This window comes from Coccinella septempunctata, chromosome 2 (assembly GCF_907165205.1).
Source record: "Coccinella septempunctata chromosome 2, icCocSept1.1, whole genome shotgun sequence".
Lineage (NCBI taxonomy): Eukaryota > Metazoa > Arthropoda > Insecta > Coleoptera > Coccinellidae > Coccinella > Coccinella septempunctata.
Genome location: NC_058190.1, coordinates 50638877 through 50663914, shown reverse-complemented (window position 1 = coordinate 50663914; position 25038 = coordinate 50638877). Strand labels below are relative to the sequence as shown.

The 25038-nt window shown below is 38.2% G+C and overlaps 1 protein-coding gene across 3 annotated transcripts in view; it reads right to left on the bottom strand.

Moving 5' to 3' along the window:
* LOC123306591 (neogenin) overlaps positions 1–25038 on the bottom strand; it is an 84324-nt gene that overhangs the window by 5366 nt on the left and 53920 nt on the right. For all 3 annotated transcript variants that reach the window (XM_044888656.1, XM_044888654.1, XM_044888655.1), the window contains exons 2-12: positions 9189–9354; positions 8936–9072; positions 8625–8838; positions 8337–8561; positions 8135–8279; positions 6438–6598; positions 6266–6381; positions 2795–3263; positions 654–936; positions 387–596; positions 33–324 (exon numbers count right to left, since the gene is read on the bottom strand). In XM_044888656.1, coding sequence (XP_044744591.1) covers positions 33–324; positions 387–596; positions 654–936; positions 2795–3263; positions 6266–6381; positions 6438–6598; positions 8135–8279; positions 8337–8561; positions 8625–8838; positions 8936–9072; positions 9189–9354 — 2418 coding nt within the window. The remainder of the gene's footprint in view (positions 1–32; positions 325–386; positions 597–653; positions 937–2794; positions 3264–6265; positions 6382–6437; positions 6599–8134; positions 8280–8336; positions 8562–8624; positions 8839–8935; positions 9073–9188; positions 9355–25038) is intronic.

The following is a 25038-nucleotide window of genomic DNA, read 5'->3' as shown; positions in this document are numbered from 1 at the left end:
TCGTTTCAAATGATCAAAGATCTTAGGTTTACCTATCAGGGGTCCGGGCTTATCAGGCACCTTACTTTCATCGAGTACATTTTCGTTAGTCTCAGCTGTGTACCAATCGGTTGGGGGCCCGGTACCATTTGTATTCATGGCCCAGAGTCTTATTTGATAGGCAGTTTCCTTTTCTAAGTCATTGAAAACGAACATTCTCTCATTGGCGGACGCTGTGGTTGTTTGAGCTTTCTTCGAACCAGTCTTTCTTATTTTTATTTTGTACCCTGTGATTATACCGTTTTGAGCAGTCAAGGGGGGAGGCTGCCAAAGAACTGTCAAACTCTGAAACGAGAAGTATAATAGATTGGGTGCCAAAGAAAACCATTAATAATTTCCAAACTTACAGTGCTAGCAGCTTCGATAGAAACATTGAAAGGTGCTTCAGATGGAATATCTCCGAAAGTCCTGACAATTTTTTCTTCAGTGGCAGCACCTGGGCCATTTTGATTCACAGCAACTACCCATATGCTGTATTCCGTGTACACCCCCAAGTTATTGTTAAAATCCCATTCCAGTTCATTGGTATCGATGTGATGTTCAATGGACGATCTTGTCTGCAATAAAAAATGATCGAATCTCCAATCCACGCGATTTGATGACAACGTACTAACCTCCATATAATAAACCGTGTACTTTTCGATGAGTCCAATGGGATTTTCTGGAGGCCTCCAACTGACGTGTATGGATCTAGGTCCCGTGGCGTAGGCTTCGAAAGATAGTGGAGGGCTAGGAACGTGTTCTTCGGCTTGCGTGGTTATGGTCAGCGTTTTGGACGTTTGTCCCATGGTTTTCGCACTGAAAGGTACCACCCGGAAGTGGTACACTCTTCCGGGAATGAGACCATCGATCTTGGTCTTTTCCAACTTTGAGCGACTCGAGTTTTGGATTCTTTCCCTGCAAAATTTTATATTCAAAATTGGAATAATACCCCTGCTGTAGAGTATGCTCGAGTTCGTCTCATTGTTAAAATAAAAGTTTTCGCAAATTTTCATTTATAACCGGTATTATGGATTATACAGGATGACAATTTAGAAACTTGCGCGACAAGGATGTTTTTAGAGAAAATGCCGGAACATGTCTATTTTTATTCGAAGGGAGACATATTTTGAGCAGAATTGTAAGCCGAAATCTCCTCAACCCTAGGCGTATGGGCTATCACCCCTAAATAGGAAATAGGGGGTGAGATTTACCTCAATTGAAACATCACTTGTCCCTTTACATGAATACTATGGTTAGCATTTTTATTGGTTCCTTGAAGTAGTTACAGGAGGTGACAATTTGAAAACTTACCAGGCCAATTATGTCTCGACAAGGATGTTTTCAAAGAAAAAACCGAAACAGGTCAATTTTTAAAGGGAGGGGGACATATTTTGAGCAGAAATCTCCTCAAACCTAGGTGTTGGAGCTATCACCCCTTAATTCTTCATAGGGACTAGAGGGTGAGTTAAACCTCAATTGGAAGACAATATGTCCCTCTACATAACAGTATTGTCTTTCAATTGAGGTATAGCTCACCCTCTATTCCCTATCAAAAATTTAGGGGTGACAAACCCTACACCTAAGATTGAGGAGATTTTGGCTTACAATTCTGCTAGAAACATGTTCCCTTCCGTATAAAAATTGACCTGTTTCGGCATTTTCTCTGAAATCATCCTTGTCGTGACATAATTGGACTGGCAAGTTTTCAAATTGTAAGCCCTTGCAACCACTTCAAGGACCACATAAAAATTTGCAAACCATAGTATTCATAAAGGTAGAGGGTCGAGTGATCTTTCAATTGAGGTATAGCTCACCCCATATTTTCTATTGAGAATTTAGGGGTGATAGCTCCTACACCTAGGGTTGAGGAGATTTCGGCTTACAATTCTGCTCAAAATATGTTCCCCTACGAATAGAAATTGACCTGTTCCGGCATTTTCTCTGAAATCATCCTTGTCGTGACATAATTGGACTGGCAAGATTTCAAATTGTCACCCTGTATTTAGCGAAGTACAATATGAATTTAGAAATAAGGGTCAAGTTCACTACTACTTCAAGGTTATGTTGTTTCCAGATGTCCAAATTCACAATCTTACATTATTAACTAGAAGAAATTGTTGCCTGACAATGAACTGAAAATAAAGAACTTTGAAATTATAATTTTATATTGTAACGTTTTGGAGTCTATATCAGACTCCTTCATCAGACGAAAATCAATTTTCGAAAATTGAAAAAATTATAATTTCAAAGTTCTTTATTTTCAGTTCATTGTGAGGCAACAATTTTTTCTAGTTGATTTGCTCCTGACAAAAATGTTGCAAGAATTTACGCAGGAGCAAATCATTTATTTCACTCTTTTAATTGATTTTGTTTCAGAGATTGGGAGTGAAAACCCTAAAAAGTTTCAGGAAATGCAGAATCCTCCCAGAATGAATTTCAATCGATATCACAATGTTACATTACATTTTATATCTAAAGAATTCAGCATGTGCTTCTGGTGGAGGGACCATATCTTTCAAACGGTGAAACCTTATTTCCACTCTTAATATCTCTCTGGGGATTCCCCTCCTACAGGATTATGAACACCATATTCGCGGTTACGTTCACATTATTTAAGATTCTCATCAACCACGTTTCGTATCGTCTACTCCCATTTCCCTTTCGCATTTAATCCTCCCCCAACATCGTAAACAACACCGAATTCATAAACGCCTTCTCTCGTGAGAATCCCCCATATGCGAGAGCGACTCGTCAAGGCCAAAAATTAACCTACCTTTCGCTCCCCTCCTGCTGGTAGTAGACCGAGTATCCCTCTACACTCTCCGAATTGACGGTGGGCGGCTTCCAGCTGAGTATGATGAATCTGGCCTTGATCACCGGGGCCTTCAGGTCCTGGGGCGGCCCTATCTCGACGCCGACGTCGCCGTCGACCGTCTTCTTGCCGTGCTGCCCTGAAATGGGTTTAGGGTAGGTGGGGAAGTTCGCTTGGAAGTATTCTATATCCGGTGCAGTGTCGTTCGCGTCCGAGCTGACCAGCGACGAGAACGCGCTCATCGGATTGAAATTTTTCAGGTCCGGCTTTTGGTACAAATGGCTGAAATCGACGTCCGACAACTTGGCCGTCTTCTCCGACTTCAGGCTGGAGAAGAGCGAGAACGACTGGTTCTTGGGGAGCTTGCCGCCGCTGCCCTCTAGGGGGGGCACCTTTTTCGGGCTACCCTTGTGTTTGCTCTTTTTCGACTCTGCACCGACAATTTTCCCAATCGAAATTTCATGCAGAACCGAAATTAACCATGCGAAAAGGACGAACATTCCGGGTGGGGGGGAAAACGAAAAGGAGGGAAAGGGAAAAAATAAAAATAAATTAATAAAAACTCAAATTCAAAAAATGTCTAAAATAATACAATTGACGTATGGTGCAAGTTGCAAAGATTACTACGAGTACAGATGCTCAATAGGGTGATCAATACCATTATACCATAGACTAAAATATGATCAAAACTACCAAAGACTAGACTTCTCTTCTTCTTCTTCCACGTAATTTAGGCCTTAGGCCTGTAAGTCCCATTTCAACTCTCCTGTGAGATTGACGTCCAAGAATCTTTCCACCTTTTTGGTGGCCTGCCCGGAGGACGTCGTGACTGGGGTCGGCCATCCCTTGCAATCCTCGCTATTCTGTTAACATCCATTCGGCTCACATGCTCATTCCATTCTCGTCGTCGTCTGCGACCCCATCTGACCACGTCTTCGATCTCGCATTCCTTCCGTATGTCGCTGCTTCTTTTCATGTCTCTCAGAGAGTAGCCTGCAATACTTCTGAGTGTTTTCATTTCAGTTGTTCTCAAGATGTTCTTGGTTTTTTGGTTTTCTGCCCGGGTTTCTATAGCATATGTAAGTACAGGTCTTATGCAAGTCTTATAAATCTTGGTTTTAGCACGGATGTTCATGTATTTGTTATTCCATATTATTTCCCTCAGGGCTCCAGCTATTCGGTTGGCTTTGTGTGCTTGATCTCTTACTTCGTTGGTCCTATTCTGACTGTAGGTAAGTTGTACTCCCAGGTATTGAAACTCCATAACCTGCTCTACAGGCTTGTCATCAACCACAAGTTTGCATCTTATGGGTTCCCTAGCGACGACGAGTGTTTTTGTCTTGGGGATAGATATTTGCATGTTGTACTCTGCAGCCTTTTGGTAGAAAGCGTGCAGAAGCCTTTGCAGGTCGTCCTCGTTTTCAGCTATGATTACTGCGTCATCTGCATAGCATATGATCTTAATTTCCCCAGTGGTGAGCATGTAGCCTCTGCCCGCTTGCTTGACGTGGGTGATAATGTCGTTCATGAGGATATTAAATAATTGAGGGCTTAGAGAGTCTCCTTGTCTTATTCCCGATGGTGTTGGAATTTCTTTTGTCAGCTTCTGGTTCAACAGTAGATGGGTGCTTGTATTGAGATTGAGCTGTTTTATGATGTCCACAATAGTTCCAGATACCCGCTTCTTCCTCAGAACATCAACCACATCCTTCAGTTTTACCCTGTCGAATGCTTTGGTAAGATCGACGAAACACATGAATGCTGGCCTGTCATACTCTATAGCTTTTTCAACGATCTGCCTGACCGTGAAGATGGCGTCAATGGTCGATCTATTTTTTCTGAATCCCTGTTGTTCTTCCGACATGGTTACATGTTCAATGAGTATTGTTTCCAGGATCTTCGTGAACAATTTCATAGTTGAATTCAACAGTGTTATGCCTCGGTAATTTTCGGGGGATTTCTTGTCGCCCCTTTTGAACACAGGAATGGTGATACTTTTCTTCCATTCCTGGGGTACCTTTTTGGTCTTCAATATTTTATTGTATAGGGCAGTTAGTTCTACCATAAGTTCGTGTCCTCCATTCTTCAAAAGCTCATTCGGTATTTCATCTAGGCCTGGCGCCTTCCTGTCCTTAATTTTTTTAGCAATCTCTGTTATCATCTCTACTGGTATCTCGATAGGGTCAGGATCTTCCGTAGTTTCATCGGGAATATTTTCTGCAGAGTACAGTTTCTGGAAGTAGGTACTCCATTCCGTTTCGTCTATCTGTACGGTTTGCGTGTATTCACTTACTTCTAGTTTTCTTCTTCTTAACATTCCCCAAACTTTCCTCTGTGCGCCGTACAGATCGTGCTCCATATCGGTGGTGAATCTTTCCCAGTATTCTCTCTTGATGTTCCTTATTTCTGAGTTGACTTTGTTTCTTGTGTGGATGTAGTTCTTTCTATTTTCTGGTGTTTTGTTGCTTCTGTATGACAAATAAGCTTTCCGTTTCTCTGTTGCTAGCGCTTTGACCTCTGATGTAAACCATTGTGTTCTATATGACTTTGTACTGCGACCGATTTTCCTTTTGCCTAGAGCTTCTTCAGCGGCTTCTGTTATGTTCGTCCTTACCTTTTTCCAGCAGCTCTCCACATCATCGTGCTCGCCAATTCGATTTTCACCAATTTTCTGTGACAGCCGTACCCTGTAGAGCTCTTTTGTTGAAGGATCTTTAATCGATTCGATGTTGAGCTTTTCTTTGTCGGCATTTATGATTTTTCTTTTTGTTTGCATACTCATGCGTAGTTTACAGAGTACTAAAAAGTGGTCAGAGCCTATATTAGCGGAAGTTAGACTTCTCGTATCTAATATTTGAGTTGGATGAATTGCTCGGTTTGATATAACATAGTCTATTGTCGAGCTCTGTCCACGAGAGTTTTGCCAGGTAATTTTCTGTTGCGGTCTGTGTCTGAAGAAGCTGTTGTTTATTCGCAAGTTATAGCGGGTGCAAAAGTCTATTAGGGCTTCTCCATGTTCATTAATGTGGTCTTCGTTGTATCTGTGTTTTATACCGGGTATAATATAATTTCCTACTCTCGCATTTAGATCACCCAAAAAAAACTAAGACTAGACGAAAATCAAAATGGGTAAGAATTTGCTGCCCTGATAAGAAAGTTATAAAATTCTTCAAAAGTACTGGAACGGCTAGAGATCATGTTAGAGATAAATGTTTCATACAAAAGTTTCATCGAGCACATTATGATATATAAATTCTTGGAGGACGAATTAATCTCATGCATTTTTCAGATATTTCGAGATTTTTTGTGCTCAATTAGAAAAAAAAAAACAAAAACCGCAGTAGCAAAGACTACCTGTCTTGTATAAATTCAATCTACAAAAAGATATAAATACCAATACAACAAAACTACTCCAGAAAATGGAAATCTTACCTGCTTTCAAAACTTTGACGTTAGCTGACGTCTGGACATTTCCTGCAGAATTTGACGCTGTACACTGTATCAGTCCAGAGTCGCCCAGTACTAGTCCCATTATTTTGAGGTTATGTCTACGGAAAAAAGCAAACTTCAACATTTTTCTGAGGTAGAAACGGTTTCTACTTACCCATTAACGATCTGATAGTAATCGCTAGGAAGGAGGGGTTCGCCATTTCTCAACCACTCAATTTTAGGCACTGGTTTTCCGTATACACTACAGTTTAACTGGATATCTTTCTTCTCGAACTCTATTATATCGTCAGGTTTGACTAAAAATCTTGGAGGCACCTGGAAGCATAGAAACAAAGGAGTAAGATGAAATGACCGCAAGTTAGGAGGAATAGTTCTGTGTAGGTTCTGTTAGTTGCTTACACAGAACCTGAAGGGATGCCACAATACTACATGAAGGGAAAAAGGCTTTTAGAATTGCTCCCAATAGATTCAGATTCTGATACTATTTACCAGAATATCAAATTTTTAATTTTTCCATTTTTCAACTTTTCATGAGTTAGGTGGAATTTAGCAGAGAAATCATAGTAGATATGAACGTGATACATACTATGAAAGAGCAACCTTTTTAGTGATGAATCTTGACATTTCAAGTTTCAACTGATCCCATATTTTTGGCAATTTTTCGAAGGTCAACTTTCGAGTAGTTTTTGTTCCAGGAAAATTATCGCAGATCTAACTGTGATATATATTCTAAAAGACCTACTCTTCTAGTGATAAATCTGAGAATTTCATCCACTTCAGCACAACCGTTCGGTCTTGACGAATTCTCAAGTGAAATTTGCAGTTTTTGAAAAATGCCATTTCCAAGATGAAAATCCAAACGAAGGGAGGTAGGCTTTCGAAATTGCTCGCAATAGATTCTGCGTGTTCGAAAACCTATATTTTCGTACCAAAATTTCGAATATCTGGCCCTGTTTAGGAGAAAATAATTTTTTTTTGTTTTTCCACTTTTTTTTTCGAGTTGACTTCGAAGAGCTCTCTGGGTTGCAATTCTTTATTGAATCATCAATTGTTCAAAACAAATTCTATGCACTCCATATCCTAAGACAGTAAAAGAACATTCTGATTTTCAGACAGAGTAGCAAATAGGTCATTTTAGGGGGGTCTAACCCCTTGCTCATTTTTGACAAAAAAATCAAGGTTTTCGAAATCGAGTTTTTGTGCTAGGGTGGAAGCCTTGGCAATATTGACTATAAAACCGGAAATCCCAATTCGATCTGACGAATATAACAGGAGATATCGCAGATTGAAAATAGCAATTTTTGAAAAATGCCATTTTCAGGATGAAAATCTAAACGAGGGGAGATAGGCTTTCGAAATTGTTCACAATAGATTCAGCGTGTTCGAAAACCTATATTTTCATACCAAAATTTCAAATATCTGACCCTGTTCAGGAGAAATTTTTTTTTTTTTTTTCGTTTTTCCACTTTTCATTTTCGAGTTGACTTCGAAGAGCTCTCTGCAGTGCAATTCTCTATTGAATCATCAACTTTTAGGTTTCCTAGAATCTTCAGAACAACTCCTATGCACTCCATATCCTAGGACGATAATAGAACATCCTGATTTTCAGACAGAGTAGCAAATAGGTCATTTTAAGGGGGTCTAACCCCTTGCTCATTTTTTACCCAAAAAATCGAGATTTTCGAAATCGAGTTTTTGTACTATGGTTGGAGCCCTGGCAACGCTGATCATAGAACCGGAGATCTTAATTGGATCAAAGAAATATAACAGTGGATATCGCAGATTGAAATTTGCAATTTTTGAAAATTACTAGCTCGTATAATAGGTGGATTTATTTCAGTTTTTACTTACTTGTACATCAACGGTGGCCGAGGCGTCTTCGCTATCTTCCTTATTGTGCGCTCGACACTGGTAAGTACCAGCATCCGACTCCTGGATGTTCGTGATCCTAAGGGAGCTCGTGGTGCCGACTAAGCTGTATCTACTGTCCAAATCGCTGAAAGACGTAATTGACAAATTACCATCCTCTCTCAACCTTAAATCATCAACTCACTTCATATCGATCGTCACCCCATTCTTCAACCACTTTATGGACGGTTTGGGATAACCGTTCGCCGCGCAATCCAGCGAGACCTCTTGGCCCTCTATCACAACCTCCCGATGAGGTTTCGCTATGAATATTGGCGCCGTTATTTGAGTGGCCTTATCGATGTCATCGATAACTTTAAGTATCGCCTTACTGCTAATATTGAACGAGTTTAAACTGGAAGCATTGCACCTGAAAATAGCATGAGATGCAAGGAAGCCTTTTTAGAAGTAGGGCAATATCGAAATTTCATACCTGTAAGCCCCTTGGTCCGATTCGACAACTTCGTCTATTTCTAGGGCCCCAGATGGCAGTATGGTCATCCTCAGGTCGTCCAAATGGAACGGCCGCTCGTCTTTCAACCATTTTATCTTGGGCTGAGGTAGAGCCTGAACCCTGCATGCAAAATAGGCCTTTTGACCTACGAACACGGTCAAATCGCGAGGTTCGTCGTGAAAACCTGACAGACCTGGAAAAAATTGTAATTAAGACGACAGGAAAACACTAAGTGGATGCAACCTAAACCAAAACGTATAATTCTTATAAATGATGGAAAAAACACTCACTAGCTACACTGAGCGTCGCATTGCGGCTCACAATTGAGCCTATATTCGGCAAAGTTGCCATGCATCTATAGGTTCCAGTTAAACCTAATTCTTCGCTTACACTATTTATATATAGAGATCCATTTGTGAGCTGAGACCTGCAACGGAGGAAATATAAGAAATAAGGTTTCCAGCTAATTGGTAACGGAAAATCATAACGTTCCCAATCGGAAAAAATAGATTTCACCATGAATATTCGAAGGGAATCGCTTACCTGTATGTGTCTCCAGAAAAAGTCAACTTTTGCCTATCACCGTCCAGCCATTGTATGAGTACTGTCGACTGATGCTGTGATGCCTTGACCATGCAATCCAAAACAGCCGACTGTCCATTTTCTACGACTGTGTCGGTGGGTTCTATAGTGAATTCGAGGACATGAGCTGTAACAAGAGATGCAACCATTAGGAAGGAGACCAGTACTTTTCCTTAGTCTACAAGATTACAATGTTCTTTTTTGTTAGTTGCGAATTTGAATATTTCCAATATCATTTTATCTGTGTATCGTATAAGTACATAAATTAAAATTGTAGATTCTGATTTTGGAGCAGCATGAAATAAGGGAACTTTTCCAATTTAGTTTGGTAGTAACTGATGATAGCAAACATCGCCCTCTTATGTGGAAAACGTGTTGTAATCATCACACACCAAATGTTTATTTCTCACTCGTTTACAGTAACAAAACAGGAAGGTCGGTTAAAATTGATCGAATTGGACATGAAATTACGACATAACAAGATGTTATTCAATAAAAATCTTAATAGGAGCGAAATGATTGAACTTAATGAATGAATGAAGCTTTAATCAGTTTGGTGTTACGACTGAATTCGAACGAAAAATCATATCTGATCTGGAGGATATTACCTTGTGCAAGCAACCTATACAGTGTGTTTATAGCACTTTGACAGCGAACAATCTCACTACTACTACCGATACTGTGTCTTGATTCTTCTACAGTGTAGTTTTTCGAATGCCAAATAATTATTCAGATCTAGATAATCCCGAATGCATAATATCATTGTAAACAACGAATGCTCAGTCATCTGTTTTTTTAAGGGTGGGTTGCTCATTTTTGACCAAAAAAATCGAGATTTTCGAAATCGAGTTTTTGTGCTAAGGTGGAAGTCTTGACAATGCTGATTATGAAACCGGAAATACCAATTGGATCTGACGAATATAACAGGAGATATCACAGATTGAAAATTGCAATTTTTGAAAAAAGCCATTTCCGAGTTGAAAATCTAAACTAAGTGAGATAAGCTTTCGAAATTTCTCGCAATGAATTCAGCGTGTTCGAAAACCCATATTTTCATACCAAAATTTCAAATATATGGCCCTGTTCAGGAGAAAATAATTTTTTTTGTTTTTCCACTTTTCATTTTCGAGTTGACTTCGAAGGGCTCTCTAGAGTGCAATTCTCTATCGAATCAACAACTGTTTGGTTTTTTAGGATCTTCAAAACGAATTCTATGCACTCCATATTCTGAGACAGTAATAGAATATTCTGATTTTCAGACAGAGTAGCAAATAGGTCGTTTTAGGGGGGTCTAACACCTTGCTCATTTTTGACCCAAAAAATCGGGATCTTCGAAATCGAGTTTTTGTGCTAGGGTGGAAGCCTAGGCAACGATGATTATATAACCGGAAATCCCAATTCAATCAGACGAATATATCAGGAGATATCGCAGATTGAAAATTGCAATTTTTGAAAAATGCCATTTCTAAGATGAAAATCTAAACGAAGGGAGATAGGCTTTCGAAATTGCTCACAATAGATTCAGCGTGTTCGAAAACCTATATTTTCATACCAAAATTTCAAATATCTGACCCTGTTTAGGAGAAATTATTTTTTTTTCGTTTTTCCACTTTTCATTTTCGAGTTGACTTCGAAGAGCTCTCTGCAGTGCAATTCTCTATTGAATCATCAACTGTTAGGTTTTCTAGAATCTTCAGAACAACTCCTATGCACTCCATATCCTAGGACGATAATAGAACATCCTGATTTTCAGACAGAGTAGCAAATAGGTCATTTTAGCGGGGTCTAACTCCTTGCTCATTTTTGACTCAAAAAATCGAGATTTTCGAAATGGAGTTTTCATGCTAGCCTTGGCAACGCTGATTATAAGTACATCTCGAATTCGATCAGAAAGTTGTCGCGACAGGAATACGAAAAGTTCTACCCGCAATTTGTTTTCCCGAAGCGTGAGGCCCAATTTTTCCTCATCAATATCATACTATCCCATCTAATTTCTGAAAGATCCGGGCTTCGGGAATCTCATTACGTTATTTCGGCAAAAGTCGAGAAGATAGCTGTAAATAAGTCCATTCAACGTCCCTGTCTGGAGCCCTCTAAATTGCAGACACGCGACAGGGTTGTCAGATCGGTGGACATGAAATACGAGATGTTCAGTCAAAATCGATAATTTAATTTTTTTCGTCCTTAAACACTTTTTAGGGTATGTTTGTTGTCTTAATACATCAGTACTATACAAAATATATTTTTTATAACCTTTCACATGTTATCACATGTACGCAAATTATACACCTCAATTTTTGAGCAGTTTATCTTCAGTGTCATAAGTCCAATTTCAAGATCAGATTTTCAAGATCACCACAATCTGAATTAACTTTCGAAACATCGCGTAATTCGTCCACTATTTCAAAGAAAATTGAAAATCACAATCTACATCGCCCTCATCCCTGAAAAAAATGAGATCCCCAACCTGGGGAAAACCCCCCTCGTCCGGCAACGCTGAGCGCTAGTGAAATCGTCGAGAAATTGGAAAGTCCTCTCGGAATTTAATAATGTTTGGGATGTCCGATTTCAAATTCCACGTCGAAAGCGTCCATTTTCACACCTCACCGACTGAGAGGATATAATGGCGGATATAACGTCGAAATTTCATTTCGACGAGGTCTCACGGGGTCAGAAGAGCGGAAAAAATGAAGAGGAATCGTGGCGAAGGCGGTTGGTCGGTAGGAATTTTCTGGCCGTTCCTTGCCAGATTGCGATTTATGCGGAAAGAGGGCTGTGTGAGTGCGAATTGGTGAATGCGCTAGTCCAAGACGAAGGATTATTGTCGTTGACATTGTGTTTGTTATGGGGGAAATGTTTCTTCAACTTGAGAAATGGATAATGTGAAATCTGGTTAAAATAATATTCAACGGCTGCATAAATCGGAAAGGAGATCAGTATTTTGGGAAATATGTAAATCACTTTTATTGAAAAATTTCGAAAAAATTTGTCAACTTTGAGGAGCTGTAGCAGCCAGAAAAAGAGAATAAGATATATGCTGTTTTTTTAAGTGGTGTATTGGTTCTTCGCGAATAGAAAAAAACACATTTCATAAATCTGCCGTAAGCAGTTTAGATTTTCTGATTTTTTTCCGCGAAGGTCCAAATCTCGAATGTTCCATCGACCATAACTTGAAAAATAAATTTTTCTAAAAATATCTGTTTGCATATTCGTGTTCTACGCCCTCGAATTAGTGGACACTATAAATTTGGTTTTGATCGGAGACCAAAAATATTTTTCGAAAAATCGCAATTTTTCCATGCATATGTATGGAAAATTTGAAAAAAATTTTATCTCTCCGATTTCCACCAAAGTTGTAATATTCATCAAATCGAGGGTGTAGATTACGAATATGCAAACAGAATTTTGCTGAAAGGATTAGTTTTCCAGTTATGGTCGATGGAAAACCGGAAATTTTGGACCTTCGTGGAAAAAATCATAAAATGGGGGTCAATTCTCGGGATCACTCGTTCGTTGAACGTATTCGTTCATGAACGAGTGAAATCGAACGTATAGTTCGAATCGAGTCAATTCTCAAGCATATCTCCAACTACTCGTTCCGACAAAAGTGTACGTTCATTTCGAACGGAGAATAAACTTGGCATCGTAGCAAAATTCATCGAATAATCAGCGTTTAATCAAAACTCATATTAATAATTCTATGCTTTTGATAATTATGTGTCTATTTATGGTTGAATTTGAATTTTGAAAATACGTCAAATCAAACTCTTCAGAGTTGGTTCTGTTTGACTAAAACATCAGTTTTGTGGTGAATAAAGATTTTCGATTCTTGTTTGAATATGGAAAAGAGAAACAAATCAATGTCCGTCGAACAAAAAGAAATATTAATAGAGTTTATAAGCTCCCATCCTGAAATCAAGCAGAAATTCTCGTCAACTTTCTCTAGACAAGACTCCATAGCTTTGTGGAAAGATCTTACAAATATATTAAATGGAACCCCAGTAGCAAAAAAAGACTGGAAAGAGTGGAGGAAGGTATATAAAATACATCCTTGCTGACTATTTTCATATAATCTCAATGCAATTCTTTTAGAGTTGGCACGACATTCAGTCAAGGACGAAAACTAAAAAGGCGCAGATTAATGCCCATTCCTCGAAAACGGGTGGTGAACCTGCAATGGTAGATCTTTCAGAGGCAGATGAAAAAATCGTAAGCATCATTGGTGATACTGCCATAAGAGGCTTATTGGGAGTAGTAGAACCACAGGCGCAGGAAATTGTGTTGGAAAATGATAAAAAAAGTGGAAAGTGACCAAAAACAAAAGGACAAGAATTGTCTCTTAATGCACCTCTGCAGAAAGACATTCTCCTTAATGATAATATAGGAAATGATGAAGCTCACGCTGGAAAAAAAATGGAAAAAAGAGAAATTTTGCTACGCATCGTTTGGATAAAGCTGTAGAACAAAATACTCAAACGATAGATCTACTGCATCAAAAAATTCGAATTAAAGAAGAATATTTAAAAAAAAACTTCTGATTATGGAACGAGATGTCGCAGCAAAAGAAAAAATAGCATCAGAACTAAGAGAAATGAAGGGATACTTTTGGAAAAAATGTGCAATAAATAACCCCAGGATGGTTTCTTATCTGTGTTCTTGAATTTTGTTGTATATTTCATTATTAATATATGTTACTTACTCTTAGTTTTCGTTTAGATGAAAATATCAAAATTATAATTATGTATTTATTCTTGTTAATTCACATTTTGAAAATAATTCATTACTATATATTCCTAATTCTTCTCCCCTCTACTAATTCAGGGTTGACTCTTGCCATGGCGCCAGCTCCCCCCCGATAAAAAAACCTATATAATATCACTCATGAAAAAAGAACTCTCACCTTCGTTTCCTTATCCAAATCATGAAATCTCCTAGGAGGAGTAAGAAAAGGATTCAACTCTTCTAACAACTCTCAAACCAATTGTTTGTTCAATCGGAATAAACGTATAAATATATTATCTGATAAATGATCGAATGGATTCTTTCTAAATTGGTCATAATAATGTCTCTCGCGACCTTCTTGCACAAACCTATCGGCTTCACTCATAATATTATGAATATTTTCTAAAACAAGATCCTCTAAATTCATTTTTGAATAATTTAAAAATATCAATGAATAACTAATACACGAAAGTCAAAATATATGTGCTTCAGTCATCGAGCGTATGATACAGATCACTCGTTGTCGAACTAATGTTTGAACGATGATTTCAAACGAATAGTTCATAGATTCGTTCCTCGAGAATTGCAATTTCCAAAAATCTACGCTCATCACGTCACGAACGTATACGTTTAACGAACGAGTGATCCCGAGAATTGACACCCTGAACTGTTCTCGGTAGATGAATGAAAGTTGGTTTTTTCTATTCGCAAAGAATCATTCTATCACCAAAAAATCAGCTTATGTCCAGTGCCTTTTTTGTGGCTGCTACATCTCCTCAAAGTTGATCAATTTTTTCGAATTTTTCCACTAAAAGTGATTGTTTTCCCAAAATACTGATGCTACAAAAAATCTAATTACATATTCCTGATCTACGACCTCGAATTAGTAAGTAAAATGAGCCGGGTCGATATAGCTAAATGATTAATTTTTTGTCGGAATAATTTCTTTGGTGGAGCGCGGGTAAACACAATAAGTGAGCGCGGGTAGCGGACGAAATTCTTGTGAATCGAAAATTTTTTATTTTTCGAACGATATCAACCCAGGTCATTTTTTCGAATGATTTGAAGTAGTAGATTACGATTATGCAATTAGTTTTTTTGGTAGGATCGGTACTTTGTGGAAAAAATCATTTTTTAGTGAAAAATGCCAAAAAAAATTGGTCAACTTTGAGGATCTATAGCAGCCAGAAAAAAAGAATAAGACATATGTTGATTTTTTTTTGTGATAAATTGGTTCTTCGCGAATATAAACATCACATTTCATCCATCTGCCGTGAACAGTTTAGATTTCATGATTTTTTCCGCGAAGGTCCAAAATCTCGAAATTTCCATCGACCATAACTTGGAATATGAATTTTTTTTAAAATATCTGTTTGCATATTCGTGTTCTTCGCCCTCGAATAAGTAGACAGTATAAATTTGGTTATGATCGGAGACCAAAAATATTTATCAAAAAAATCGCAATTTTTCCATGCATATGTATGGAAAATTTGAAAAAATTTTTATCTCTCCGATTTCCATCAAAATTGTATTATTTACTAAATCGAGGGCGTAGATTACGAATATGCAAACAGAATTTTGCTGAATGGATTAGTTTCCAAGTTATGGTAGATGGAAAATCGGAAATTTTGAACCTTCCCGGAAAAAATCATAAAATCTAAGCTAAGGAAAAATATGTAATAAGATGTGGAAAAATCGTTTCCTGTTGAATTTTTCTGGTGGACTGAAACTGAATTCTATTTTCTTCGTCCCATTAGGGAAAGTTTGAGTCGCCCTATAAAGATGTCACCCCAGTCTAGAATCCAGGAACAGGATACATCAATTCTCCGGACATTCAAAACGATGCTCCCTCCGTTATATACCCCACGAAGCCATTCAGGTAAAAACCGAATTTCCCCCTATAATACGACCAGTAATAATTTCTCGGAGGTCTACGAAAATGACGCCAATTAATTCATTAGGGACCCCATTCGAATAAATTCACATAATTCGTCCGTGTGTAGAGTATTTGGACGTTAGTCCAAATGGGATTCAGACATGAACTCCCAAACTGATAGAACCAGGCGTACGTATTTTTAAAACCAGCGCCACATCAACAGGAAAAGGAGTATGGCTCGGGATAGGGACGGCCAAAAAACATCGATGCTTCCCGAACGTTTTCATCGAAATTCTATGATTTTAACCAGGGATGTCCGGGATTCTTTTAAAATTATCGAGAATCGTCGACAGAAGTATCATGACTTCCTTCAGAGTTGATATTTTCTTCAATAGAACTAGGGGTTTGTGAAAAAAATTAAGGGCTGATTTCGCGTCAAAAAATACTGTGGGTCTCTCATATTTTTTTTTGATCATCCCATGCTTAGATACAACTCCTTAAAGAATAGCTATTTTAAATCTTTTCCTCTTTATCATGGCACAATTTACATTCGACAAATTTTGTGAAAATCGTGGGACCATCATCAAATGGAAGTGAAAAGATCGACTCAAATGATCGATTTGCGTGGGGCATCCCTGAAATCTTGGCGAACCATAGATATAAGGGTATAACTATGAAGGAAAAAACAGATACAACTTGAAATGCAAGGGTTTTCATGGCACAAGCTTCAAAATCAGAATAAGTCTATGTATTATTGGAATTCATGAATTAAAATGCATGAAAAACAAAGCTATTTTCATTCATTAGACGTCGTGAACGTCGACAGTTCAGTTATCCATGTCACATCCCTAGTGTGTACTATAAATTGACGAGGTGAATTACTATTTCGATAATAAAGGGTTTTACGAGGGATTTTAACTCCAGGCGCATGTAATGACATCCAATAAATCCCGGCTCTTTATTTCCCCTCGTTTATTAAAGTCTATTTTGTCTACGGACGTTGTTTGTTTTCGCCTCGCTCAGATAATTCTGTATTGTTGCGTTATTCGTTAACCAATATTATTTTTCCGCTCGGCTTCTGCATGTGCGGGAAATTATTTTCGCTTGTGCAGTCGGTAAAACATGGTGGATCATCGCATTCACCCCATGAAGGGTTGGAGATATTTTAGCATTCGTCCCACATTAGCTATTTATTTTCTGAAAATTTTACACAGAGGTTTATTATTCCTAAAAATATTCGAAATGCTACAACTTCACGAATGGGAAGTCCAACGCGCAGATAGCAGCCTAATGCCCAGAATTATATACGGGGTGATCCAAAAAGCGAGGCGAAAAATCAAGGATTCATAGTCTTCATAAAAAAGTCTATGAGATTTGTGTGCAGGAGCGTTGTCCTGCAAAAACAAAACACCTTTGTATAGCTTTCCGCGTCTTTTCTCTTTAATTTTTTCCTGTAGAGTGGTCAGTGATGTCGAATAGTAATCTCCGGTTATTGTTCTACCCTTGTCCAAATAATCAATCATGATTACTCCATGGCAATCCCAAAAAACTGAAGCAAAAACTTTTCCAGCAGATTTTTGGACACGAAACTTCTTAGATCTTGGAGAACCAGAGGGTCGCCATTCCATCGATTGTTGCTTTGTTTCGGGATCGTAGAAATGTACCCAAGTCTCATCTATAGTAACAATTCGGTTTAAGAAGTCTACATCGTTTTCAAATCGAGCACATATCGAACGCGATGTTTCTACCCTTGCACGCTTTTGGTCAACATTCAAACATTTGGGGATCCATTTTGCAGCAATTTTTCTCCTGTCCAAATTGACGTGAACTATATGATGAACACGTTCGTATGAAATATTCAGTGCTTCAGATATCCGTTTTAGCCCAATTCGACGGTCTGATAAAATCATTTCATGAACTGCATCGACATTTTCGGGGACTGACACAGAAACTGGCCTTCCCGATCGGTCATCACTTCAATGGAAAATTTACTTTTTTTGAAGCTTGCAGTCCAATTTTTCACGGTCGCATACGAAGGACATTGATCACCAAGGGTATTAAGCATATCTTCGCAAGGTACTTGCTGATTTTTCGATTTTCACAATTTCGGTGGACATCTTATTTCTTTTAATTTTATAATTTTTGCATACCTCTGGTTTACTTTTTTGACCTCAAACTTCACACTGACACTTCTAATGAGTTATTGTTCGTTGCAACGCAATATTTTTTGTATGTATGGAACTGGTCTAGGCTTACTATATATCAATACATCATCGTATGCCTTTCTTTCCCAGATAGATAGACAAATAATTAAATCGAATGTACAAAGAATAACGATGCTCAAATTTTAAACGACCGTTTCCATGCTACCCTCATATTCCTACACCGAGGAATTTCCTGCATTGAACTCTCAACCCGAATAGGGGAATAGGGGTGAAATCAAGATTTCAGACAATAATGCTCAATTATTATGGAACAGTACGTTGCATTCTGTAAACGTACAGTAGTCATAATTCGGATACGTCTACTGCTTTATTGTGCTCGAACGCTCTAAATCCTTTTGAAATTTAATTAAATCCATTCCAGGCAGGAAACGAAATATAAATGGGGTACAAATTAAATGAACGGCTTTCCTTCCACGGCCTAGCTCAATGCGCCCCTTGCATGGGCGTAGATGTGAACCCCTATTTTTTTCACTTTCATCTGGAGTGAATTAAGAGGCAATGTTATGTGACAATATGTTCTCCGTTTGAAAAAAAAGGATGCAGACTTCAAACTATGTTGTTACTATGGATGAGACTTTTATACACTTCTACGACCCAAAAAATTAAATGAAGACTCTGATTCTCCAAAGCCTGAGAAGCTTCGAGGCCAAACATCTGCTGGAATAGCTCCTGCTTAATTTTTTTGGGAAAATGAAGAAGCAATCATCATATGAAGAGGAATCGAGAGGAGTAGAACGATAGATGTCACTAATTTTCTATTTTCCGGACCAATACAAAAAAAGGTCACGATATTTTGTCCCGGTGTACAAAACACATGTTGCCATGCAAAAGTTTGATTCGAATTTAAATTAAATAAAAATCATCATATATTTATCTCAAACGGTTTTCAAGATATGACATGACCATCATAACCAAGAAAATTGTCGGAAAAAGTCGTTAAAATCGTTTATTCAACTTTGGCAAATTTCAAAAATTGATAAAAAAAGAATTGTAGACGTGACAACTTTGACCAGATACCAGGTATTGAAGCTAAGTTTAGGTCAGTATTTCCATGAATTTCGATAATCACCCTGTAGCTTACGGGGAAAGCCACAAAATAATTATTTATAGTCCAACCGTGCTCAGCTAGTCCTAATCTGTCCAAGAGTACGTACAGTAACTTCCTGGACACTCTGAATAGTTCAGCAAAATTTTCGATGTCAGACTATTGTCGACTGCATCGCCGCCACTGGCGGTACCCCCGAAAAAATGATTAGAGAGCACCCCTTGTGCTATTGCAGGATCTGACGCCCACTACACACGACAGAGGTTGTACGGGGTATATTTTGAATATTGCGATGAACATCTGTTTGGAACCATTATGTGACACGACAATGGCATTATAACGCAGTGTGCCATGTTGCTATTAAACATATCGGGTTACCCCAGAAAAATATACCAGGGGTGGACAGGCAAAAGGCACTTGAAGATATGAGGGCTGAGGACCAGTGAGGAGAGTGCCAACTCTCCTAACGCCGTTTCTTCACAATGAATTCTCGGTCCAAGTTTGAGATCCATCAGATAATTGAATCGAATTGTTGGTTTTCCATCGAATCAACGGAGATGATGGGAGAATTTTATTTGATCCATTGATAGAAGAGGAATGGCACACTTGAAATAATCGCCTGGTTCAAACATAAATTGATTGACGTTAGAAATTATCTAGGAATAGGGAATACTCCTTCTGACGAAAATGATGTATTTTTTATTAAATATCTTTGAAATGACACATTTCGAAATAACCATTTCAACCGTTTCCCAAAAATTATTTTAAGCACTTAAAAATGAAAAATAAAAATGGGTATTTAAAGTTTAAAGCGTTTTGTGAGAATTGCACAAGCTGGCAACATCGACTGAAATATGCCTTGATAATAAAGAACAACAAATGCATTCTCTTGATGAGATAGACAAAGATGGCTGTCTATGAAGTCTGCGACGAACGAGGAAGGTCGTAAAGTTTTATGGGATTTTTATGGCCGGTTGCTGTTGAAGCTCGCCAGTAAGTACGCGCCTGTAGATCAACAGCTGATATTTTAAAAACAAGCTGATCGGACATTGTTATTTTCATTGTCTTGTATGCGCTGTTGCCAAATCGTAAACTCCGCACAAAGCGAGTTAAATTTTAAAACCCCATATTTGAAGGATGATTTTGAATAGCTTCCGCGGTAAATTTGAAAAAATCATGAATGAAACTCATAATTATTCAGTTTGAACTTGCATTTATGAAGTGATAACCACATTGAGGAGAATTCCCCATTGCTGTGCTTTCATGGGTACAGGAAAATATTGACTTCACTTATACAGGGTGAAAACACATTTATTATTAGAAGAACAGGGTTCAATTTGATGTGTCAAAACTAACAATCAATTTATTCATCACAGCCTACTAACTGAATTTTTATGACAACTTGCATTTTTCTGAGGATTTCGAGAGAATGGTTAAAATTTTTTTCTGGAAATCGGTAGCAGATACGACAAAACTACAGGAGACCGTAAAAATTAGTATAACAACAAAGCTTCTTCTTACATTGGCTCACCAAAAAAAGTTCTGTAGGAAAACAAGGGACAGTCTTCAAGAAAACGCATCACCTTGCAGATTTGCAATAGAAATTGGCATCTCACATGGTGTGAACTATCAATTATCATATTTATCCCAAATTTCAGTTGAATATCTTGTGAAGTTTGGATACTATGAGGGAAAAACTTGAAAATAATTCTAACACCCTGTATCTCGAAAACGAATCGTTTACGGTCCCATGTATATTGAACTTTTTGTCTTCAAATTACTCAAGGAATCTCCTCCTTTCAGTAAGAACAGGCTCTGAATTCAGTAATAATTCTTCAAAATCTGCCCCTTGAAAAGATACAGCGATGCAATTTTTCACTATTCAAGAAAATTGCTACATTTCTTTCCGAACGACCGCTATCCTAAAAAAGTACGAGAGCATATTTCGCCCCCAATTTGAACAGCAAAACGACAAGAAATTCCATCTTCCACTTATTCAGCACCTTTCACGCATAATCCAGGAAGGAAAAACCGCGACAACTACAAATAAACGAGCATCCAAATTCCACGGATTTTCCCATAGACCGTGGCGTGTCTCACGTTCCGAATTCCGAGGGGTTTTGCCGGGGTTTCGAGCCGTTAAAGCACCCCCAATCTAACCCCGTTGACTCTTTGTTTATTTTCGCGAGTCTCACCGCAAAATTTTCCAGCTCCCATTAGAACATCGATCCTCGTACCAAATAGCTTTTGTATCCGGCAATCTCCCGTTGTCGGGGTGTTTCCCGACTGAGGAATAGGTGGACTGATAAATATTTCATGACTGTGTAGTTTGCGGACGTCGTTTAGTTCGGAAAAGTTCTTCCTTCGGGCTGACTCTATTGCACGCGTCCATTAGACTTTCAGATGCATCGTTTGAAGTGTATGCAATCACGGAACTTTGGGGGGAAACTGGGAAGCGACATAAATTGGAAACGAGTTTAAATCGACAATATATACTTCATTCACTTTTATTTTAGCAGTCGGTTGGCCATGGAAATTTGACACATTTCACTCTGTATAGTACGAAAGTGTGGGGTTATGAAGCTTGTCAAAACATTTTTGGGTTTTAAATCAACGCTATGTTGCCCGTTCTACGTAAAAGTTTCTGTTATTACATATTTTATCACAATGTCGAATCTCTTCGGAAAATATGTGACGAACATAATTGGAGTTTATACAAACTGATTGAAGGCATACCACATCCAGTTATTTGCATGTAAAATACAAGAGATCAGTATAATATCATAATATGCACTAGCTTGAGGAGAGTTAATGTTCGTTATCTTCTTTGGCTAAAGTTTGAATACGTTACATCAGTTGTACATTTTGAAAATATTAACCCGAAGATGAAATGCATATGATGCAGTGGTTGGGAATGGGTATCTCCCGGAGGAATAAACAGATAATTACAAGAATGTTAAATTCTTCAACAAAAATCATTTTGATCAATATAAGTAAAAGGAATTGAAGGAAGTTTCAAGTTAAGATGAACTTCACCTTTGAACAAAAATTTCACATGAATAAACAAGTAACAGGGCAACTTGCGCGTATTTGTGGCTATTCATCTTAATACATTGATGTAATAATAATAATTATAGGTATTTATTAGTACCTTAAGACATTTACATTGTATAGGACAAGTCAAATGAAAAATAGAAAAATCCATTTTAGGGAACTTATTCTCCGATGACATTTATCGAAAATCCTGTAGTAAACTTTTTGCATTAATTCACTCAAACATAAAATTCTCAAATGCCACCACTTTTTTGGGTCTCCCAATAGAAGGAAATTCTTTGTCATTCTCTTCATTCACAATCTTTCTGATTGTGGAAATAACCAGCTAAAATATATGTCGTTTAGATCCAGATGAAACATTATATAAATTCTCTTACATTGAATATGTTCGCTAACGTCTGACGTATTGTGGATTTTAAAATATCAGGGTATAACTATTTGAATGAGCGGACCTGAATTCTAAATGGCACTTCCTCAAACCCTGTGGCTTTTTTCAATCACTTTCAGCATTTTCGTAATAAAAATTGATACTAGTTGTGGCAACGGCGTTATGACATTAACGACATTTCATAAGTGCCAACCTAACTTCGTTCTAGTTACAAAAACTTGAGAAAATTATTTCATGGCCAACCGACTGCTAAAATAAATTTGAATGAAGTATACATTGGGCCTGTTCCGATATTGCTGGTTTTACTGGCCCGCAATCGAATAACAATAGAACTCGAACGACTGGGCCAATAGGCATCGTTTCTGAAATACTGACAGTACTGTTCAGGAATATCGGAACAGACGGATTGCGCAAAAAAATTAACGCACATTCTGAAAATCTCAATTTTAATGAAAGTTAACTCTACATTGACTTTATAACTTATTTTGTATGTTCTCTCGGGAAGGTTTTGAACGAAACAAGACACATTAAATGGAAAAAAAATTCAGGATTTCACAGAATCTTATGTGAAAGAAGAGAAATGAACAATTTTCAAAATACTGAAATGCTGATAAGTGATTTAATACTTGGTATTAATTAGAGCTGGGCAACGACGGTTCATACTCAAAATGAGTGATCTTAAAATGTTCTGATCTAATCCTTCCCAGATTTCTCCGAGTTGGATTCCTAAGTCATTAAGAGTAGCTGGATGATTTTCTGAACTTCTCAGCCTTCTATTTAGGTTGTCCCAAACCTGCTCAATCGGATTGAGATCTGGACTTCTTGCTGGCCATTCTATTCGAGAGACTTTAGCCTCTTCAAGGTACTCCTGAACGATGCGCGCACGATGGGGTCTGGCATTATCGTCCATAAAAATGAAATTTTCACCAATGTATGGGGCAAATGGCACTACATGCTCTTCAAGAATGTTCCTTATATACTTATCAGCATTCATAGCTCCATTATCAACGACCACTAGGTCTGTGCGAGCAGACAAAGATATTCCACCACATACCATAATCGATCCTCCCCGAAAACAGTAGTATTCAGGAAATTGCACTAAGCATATCTTTCATGTGAACCTCTCCAAACAAGGGAACGTCGATCACGATGGTAGAGGCAGAATCCAGACTCTTCTGTGACGAGAACTCTTTCCCAATCGGCCTCTTCCCAATGGATATGCTCTCTCGCAAAATCCAAACGCGCCCTTCGATGGGCTGGGGTAAGAGCTGGGCCTCTTGCCGCGACACGAGGCCTTGAATCATATTCTCTGAGGCGATTTCTTATAGTCTGATTTCTAATTTGCACCTCATGAGTTTGCTCAAGCTGAATTTGAAGGAGGCGAGCGGTTGCAAACCGTTGTCTCAACGAAGAAACTCTCAAGTAACGTTCTTGAATGGCAGTTGTTACCCGTGGTCTAAAAATAATTATCATTGAGAACACCTTCAGTTGTAGAATAAATTTGAGATTTCCATAATGTGCGTTCCATAATGTCCATATTTCACTGTAGAAATTCTCATCAAACTACCTAATCATTTCATTTCGTCCTTCGAAATATTAGTCCTGTCACTTTTCAGGATCATATAGTACTTGATAAGATCTTCAACATGAGATATCGCAACACCCCTCAACCCTATTCAAAATCAAGGGGTTGTGCTCACCCACATTAGGAGGTAAAAAGTTAGATACAAGCTTTTTCTCGGAACTTTTGGAGCTCAAAATGGTACCTACTTGATCATATTCCTCTATTTCTTCTGGTTCACCTGGAGTCAGCCATAGAATTCTGAAATCAACGTCCTCATTCAGGACGATATTTTTCATCATTTCTTCATTATATAGGAACAAAAATAAACTCGAATAAATTCTCTACACCCACCGGAATAAACATACATAACATCGTCATCGTATTTTTCTCGTTCGAAAATGTGAATTTTAAACGAGTTTTCACGTCAAAATCACCGGAGATAAACCACAAAACATCCCTCTCTCGGTTCATGCATACGAAAGCACGATTTCAATCCATCAGACCACGAAAACAATTCAGTTTAACGGCCCTCAGAGAGAACGTTGCTGATGAACTTTTCATCCCAGACAATATCCCAACAATCCAAAAAGAACGGCGGCGCGAAAAGAAACCCAAAGTTTACCGCCGTAAGTGCTCGGAAAAAATGCTAGTTTCTCCCTGTTGCAATCGCGGAGTTTCGGCCCGCCCGGTTTGGACGTTAGGGGAAACTTTCCGCCGAGTTTCGCAACATTAAGGGTATAACAGAACAGATATTTAACGCCAAAGCAATTCACATCTTGCTTATTTAAACGGAGCGGAATCTCGGCAAGTTTTGAAGGGGGAAATAAGTTAAAGACTGATGTTTTCGTTGGTTTTTTTTTTCGAGGAAAGGGCGGAAAACGATGATTAAAAAGATGATGGAAAATTCGCAGATTGAAGTCCGGAAAACGAGCGAATG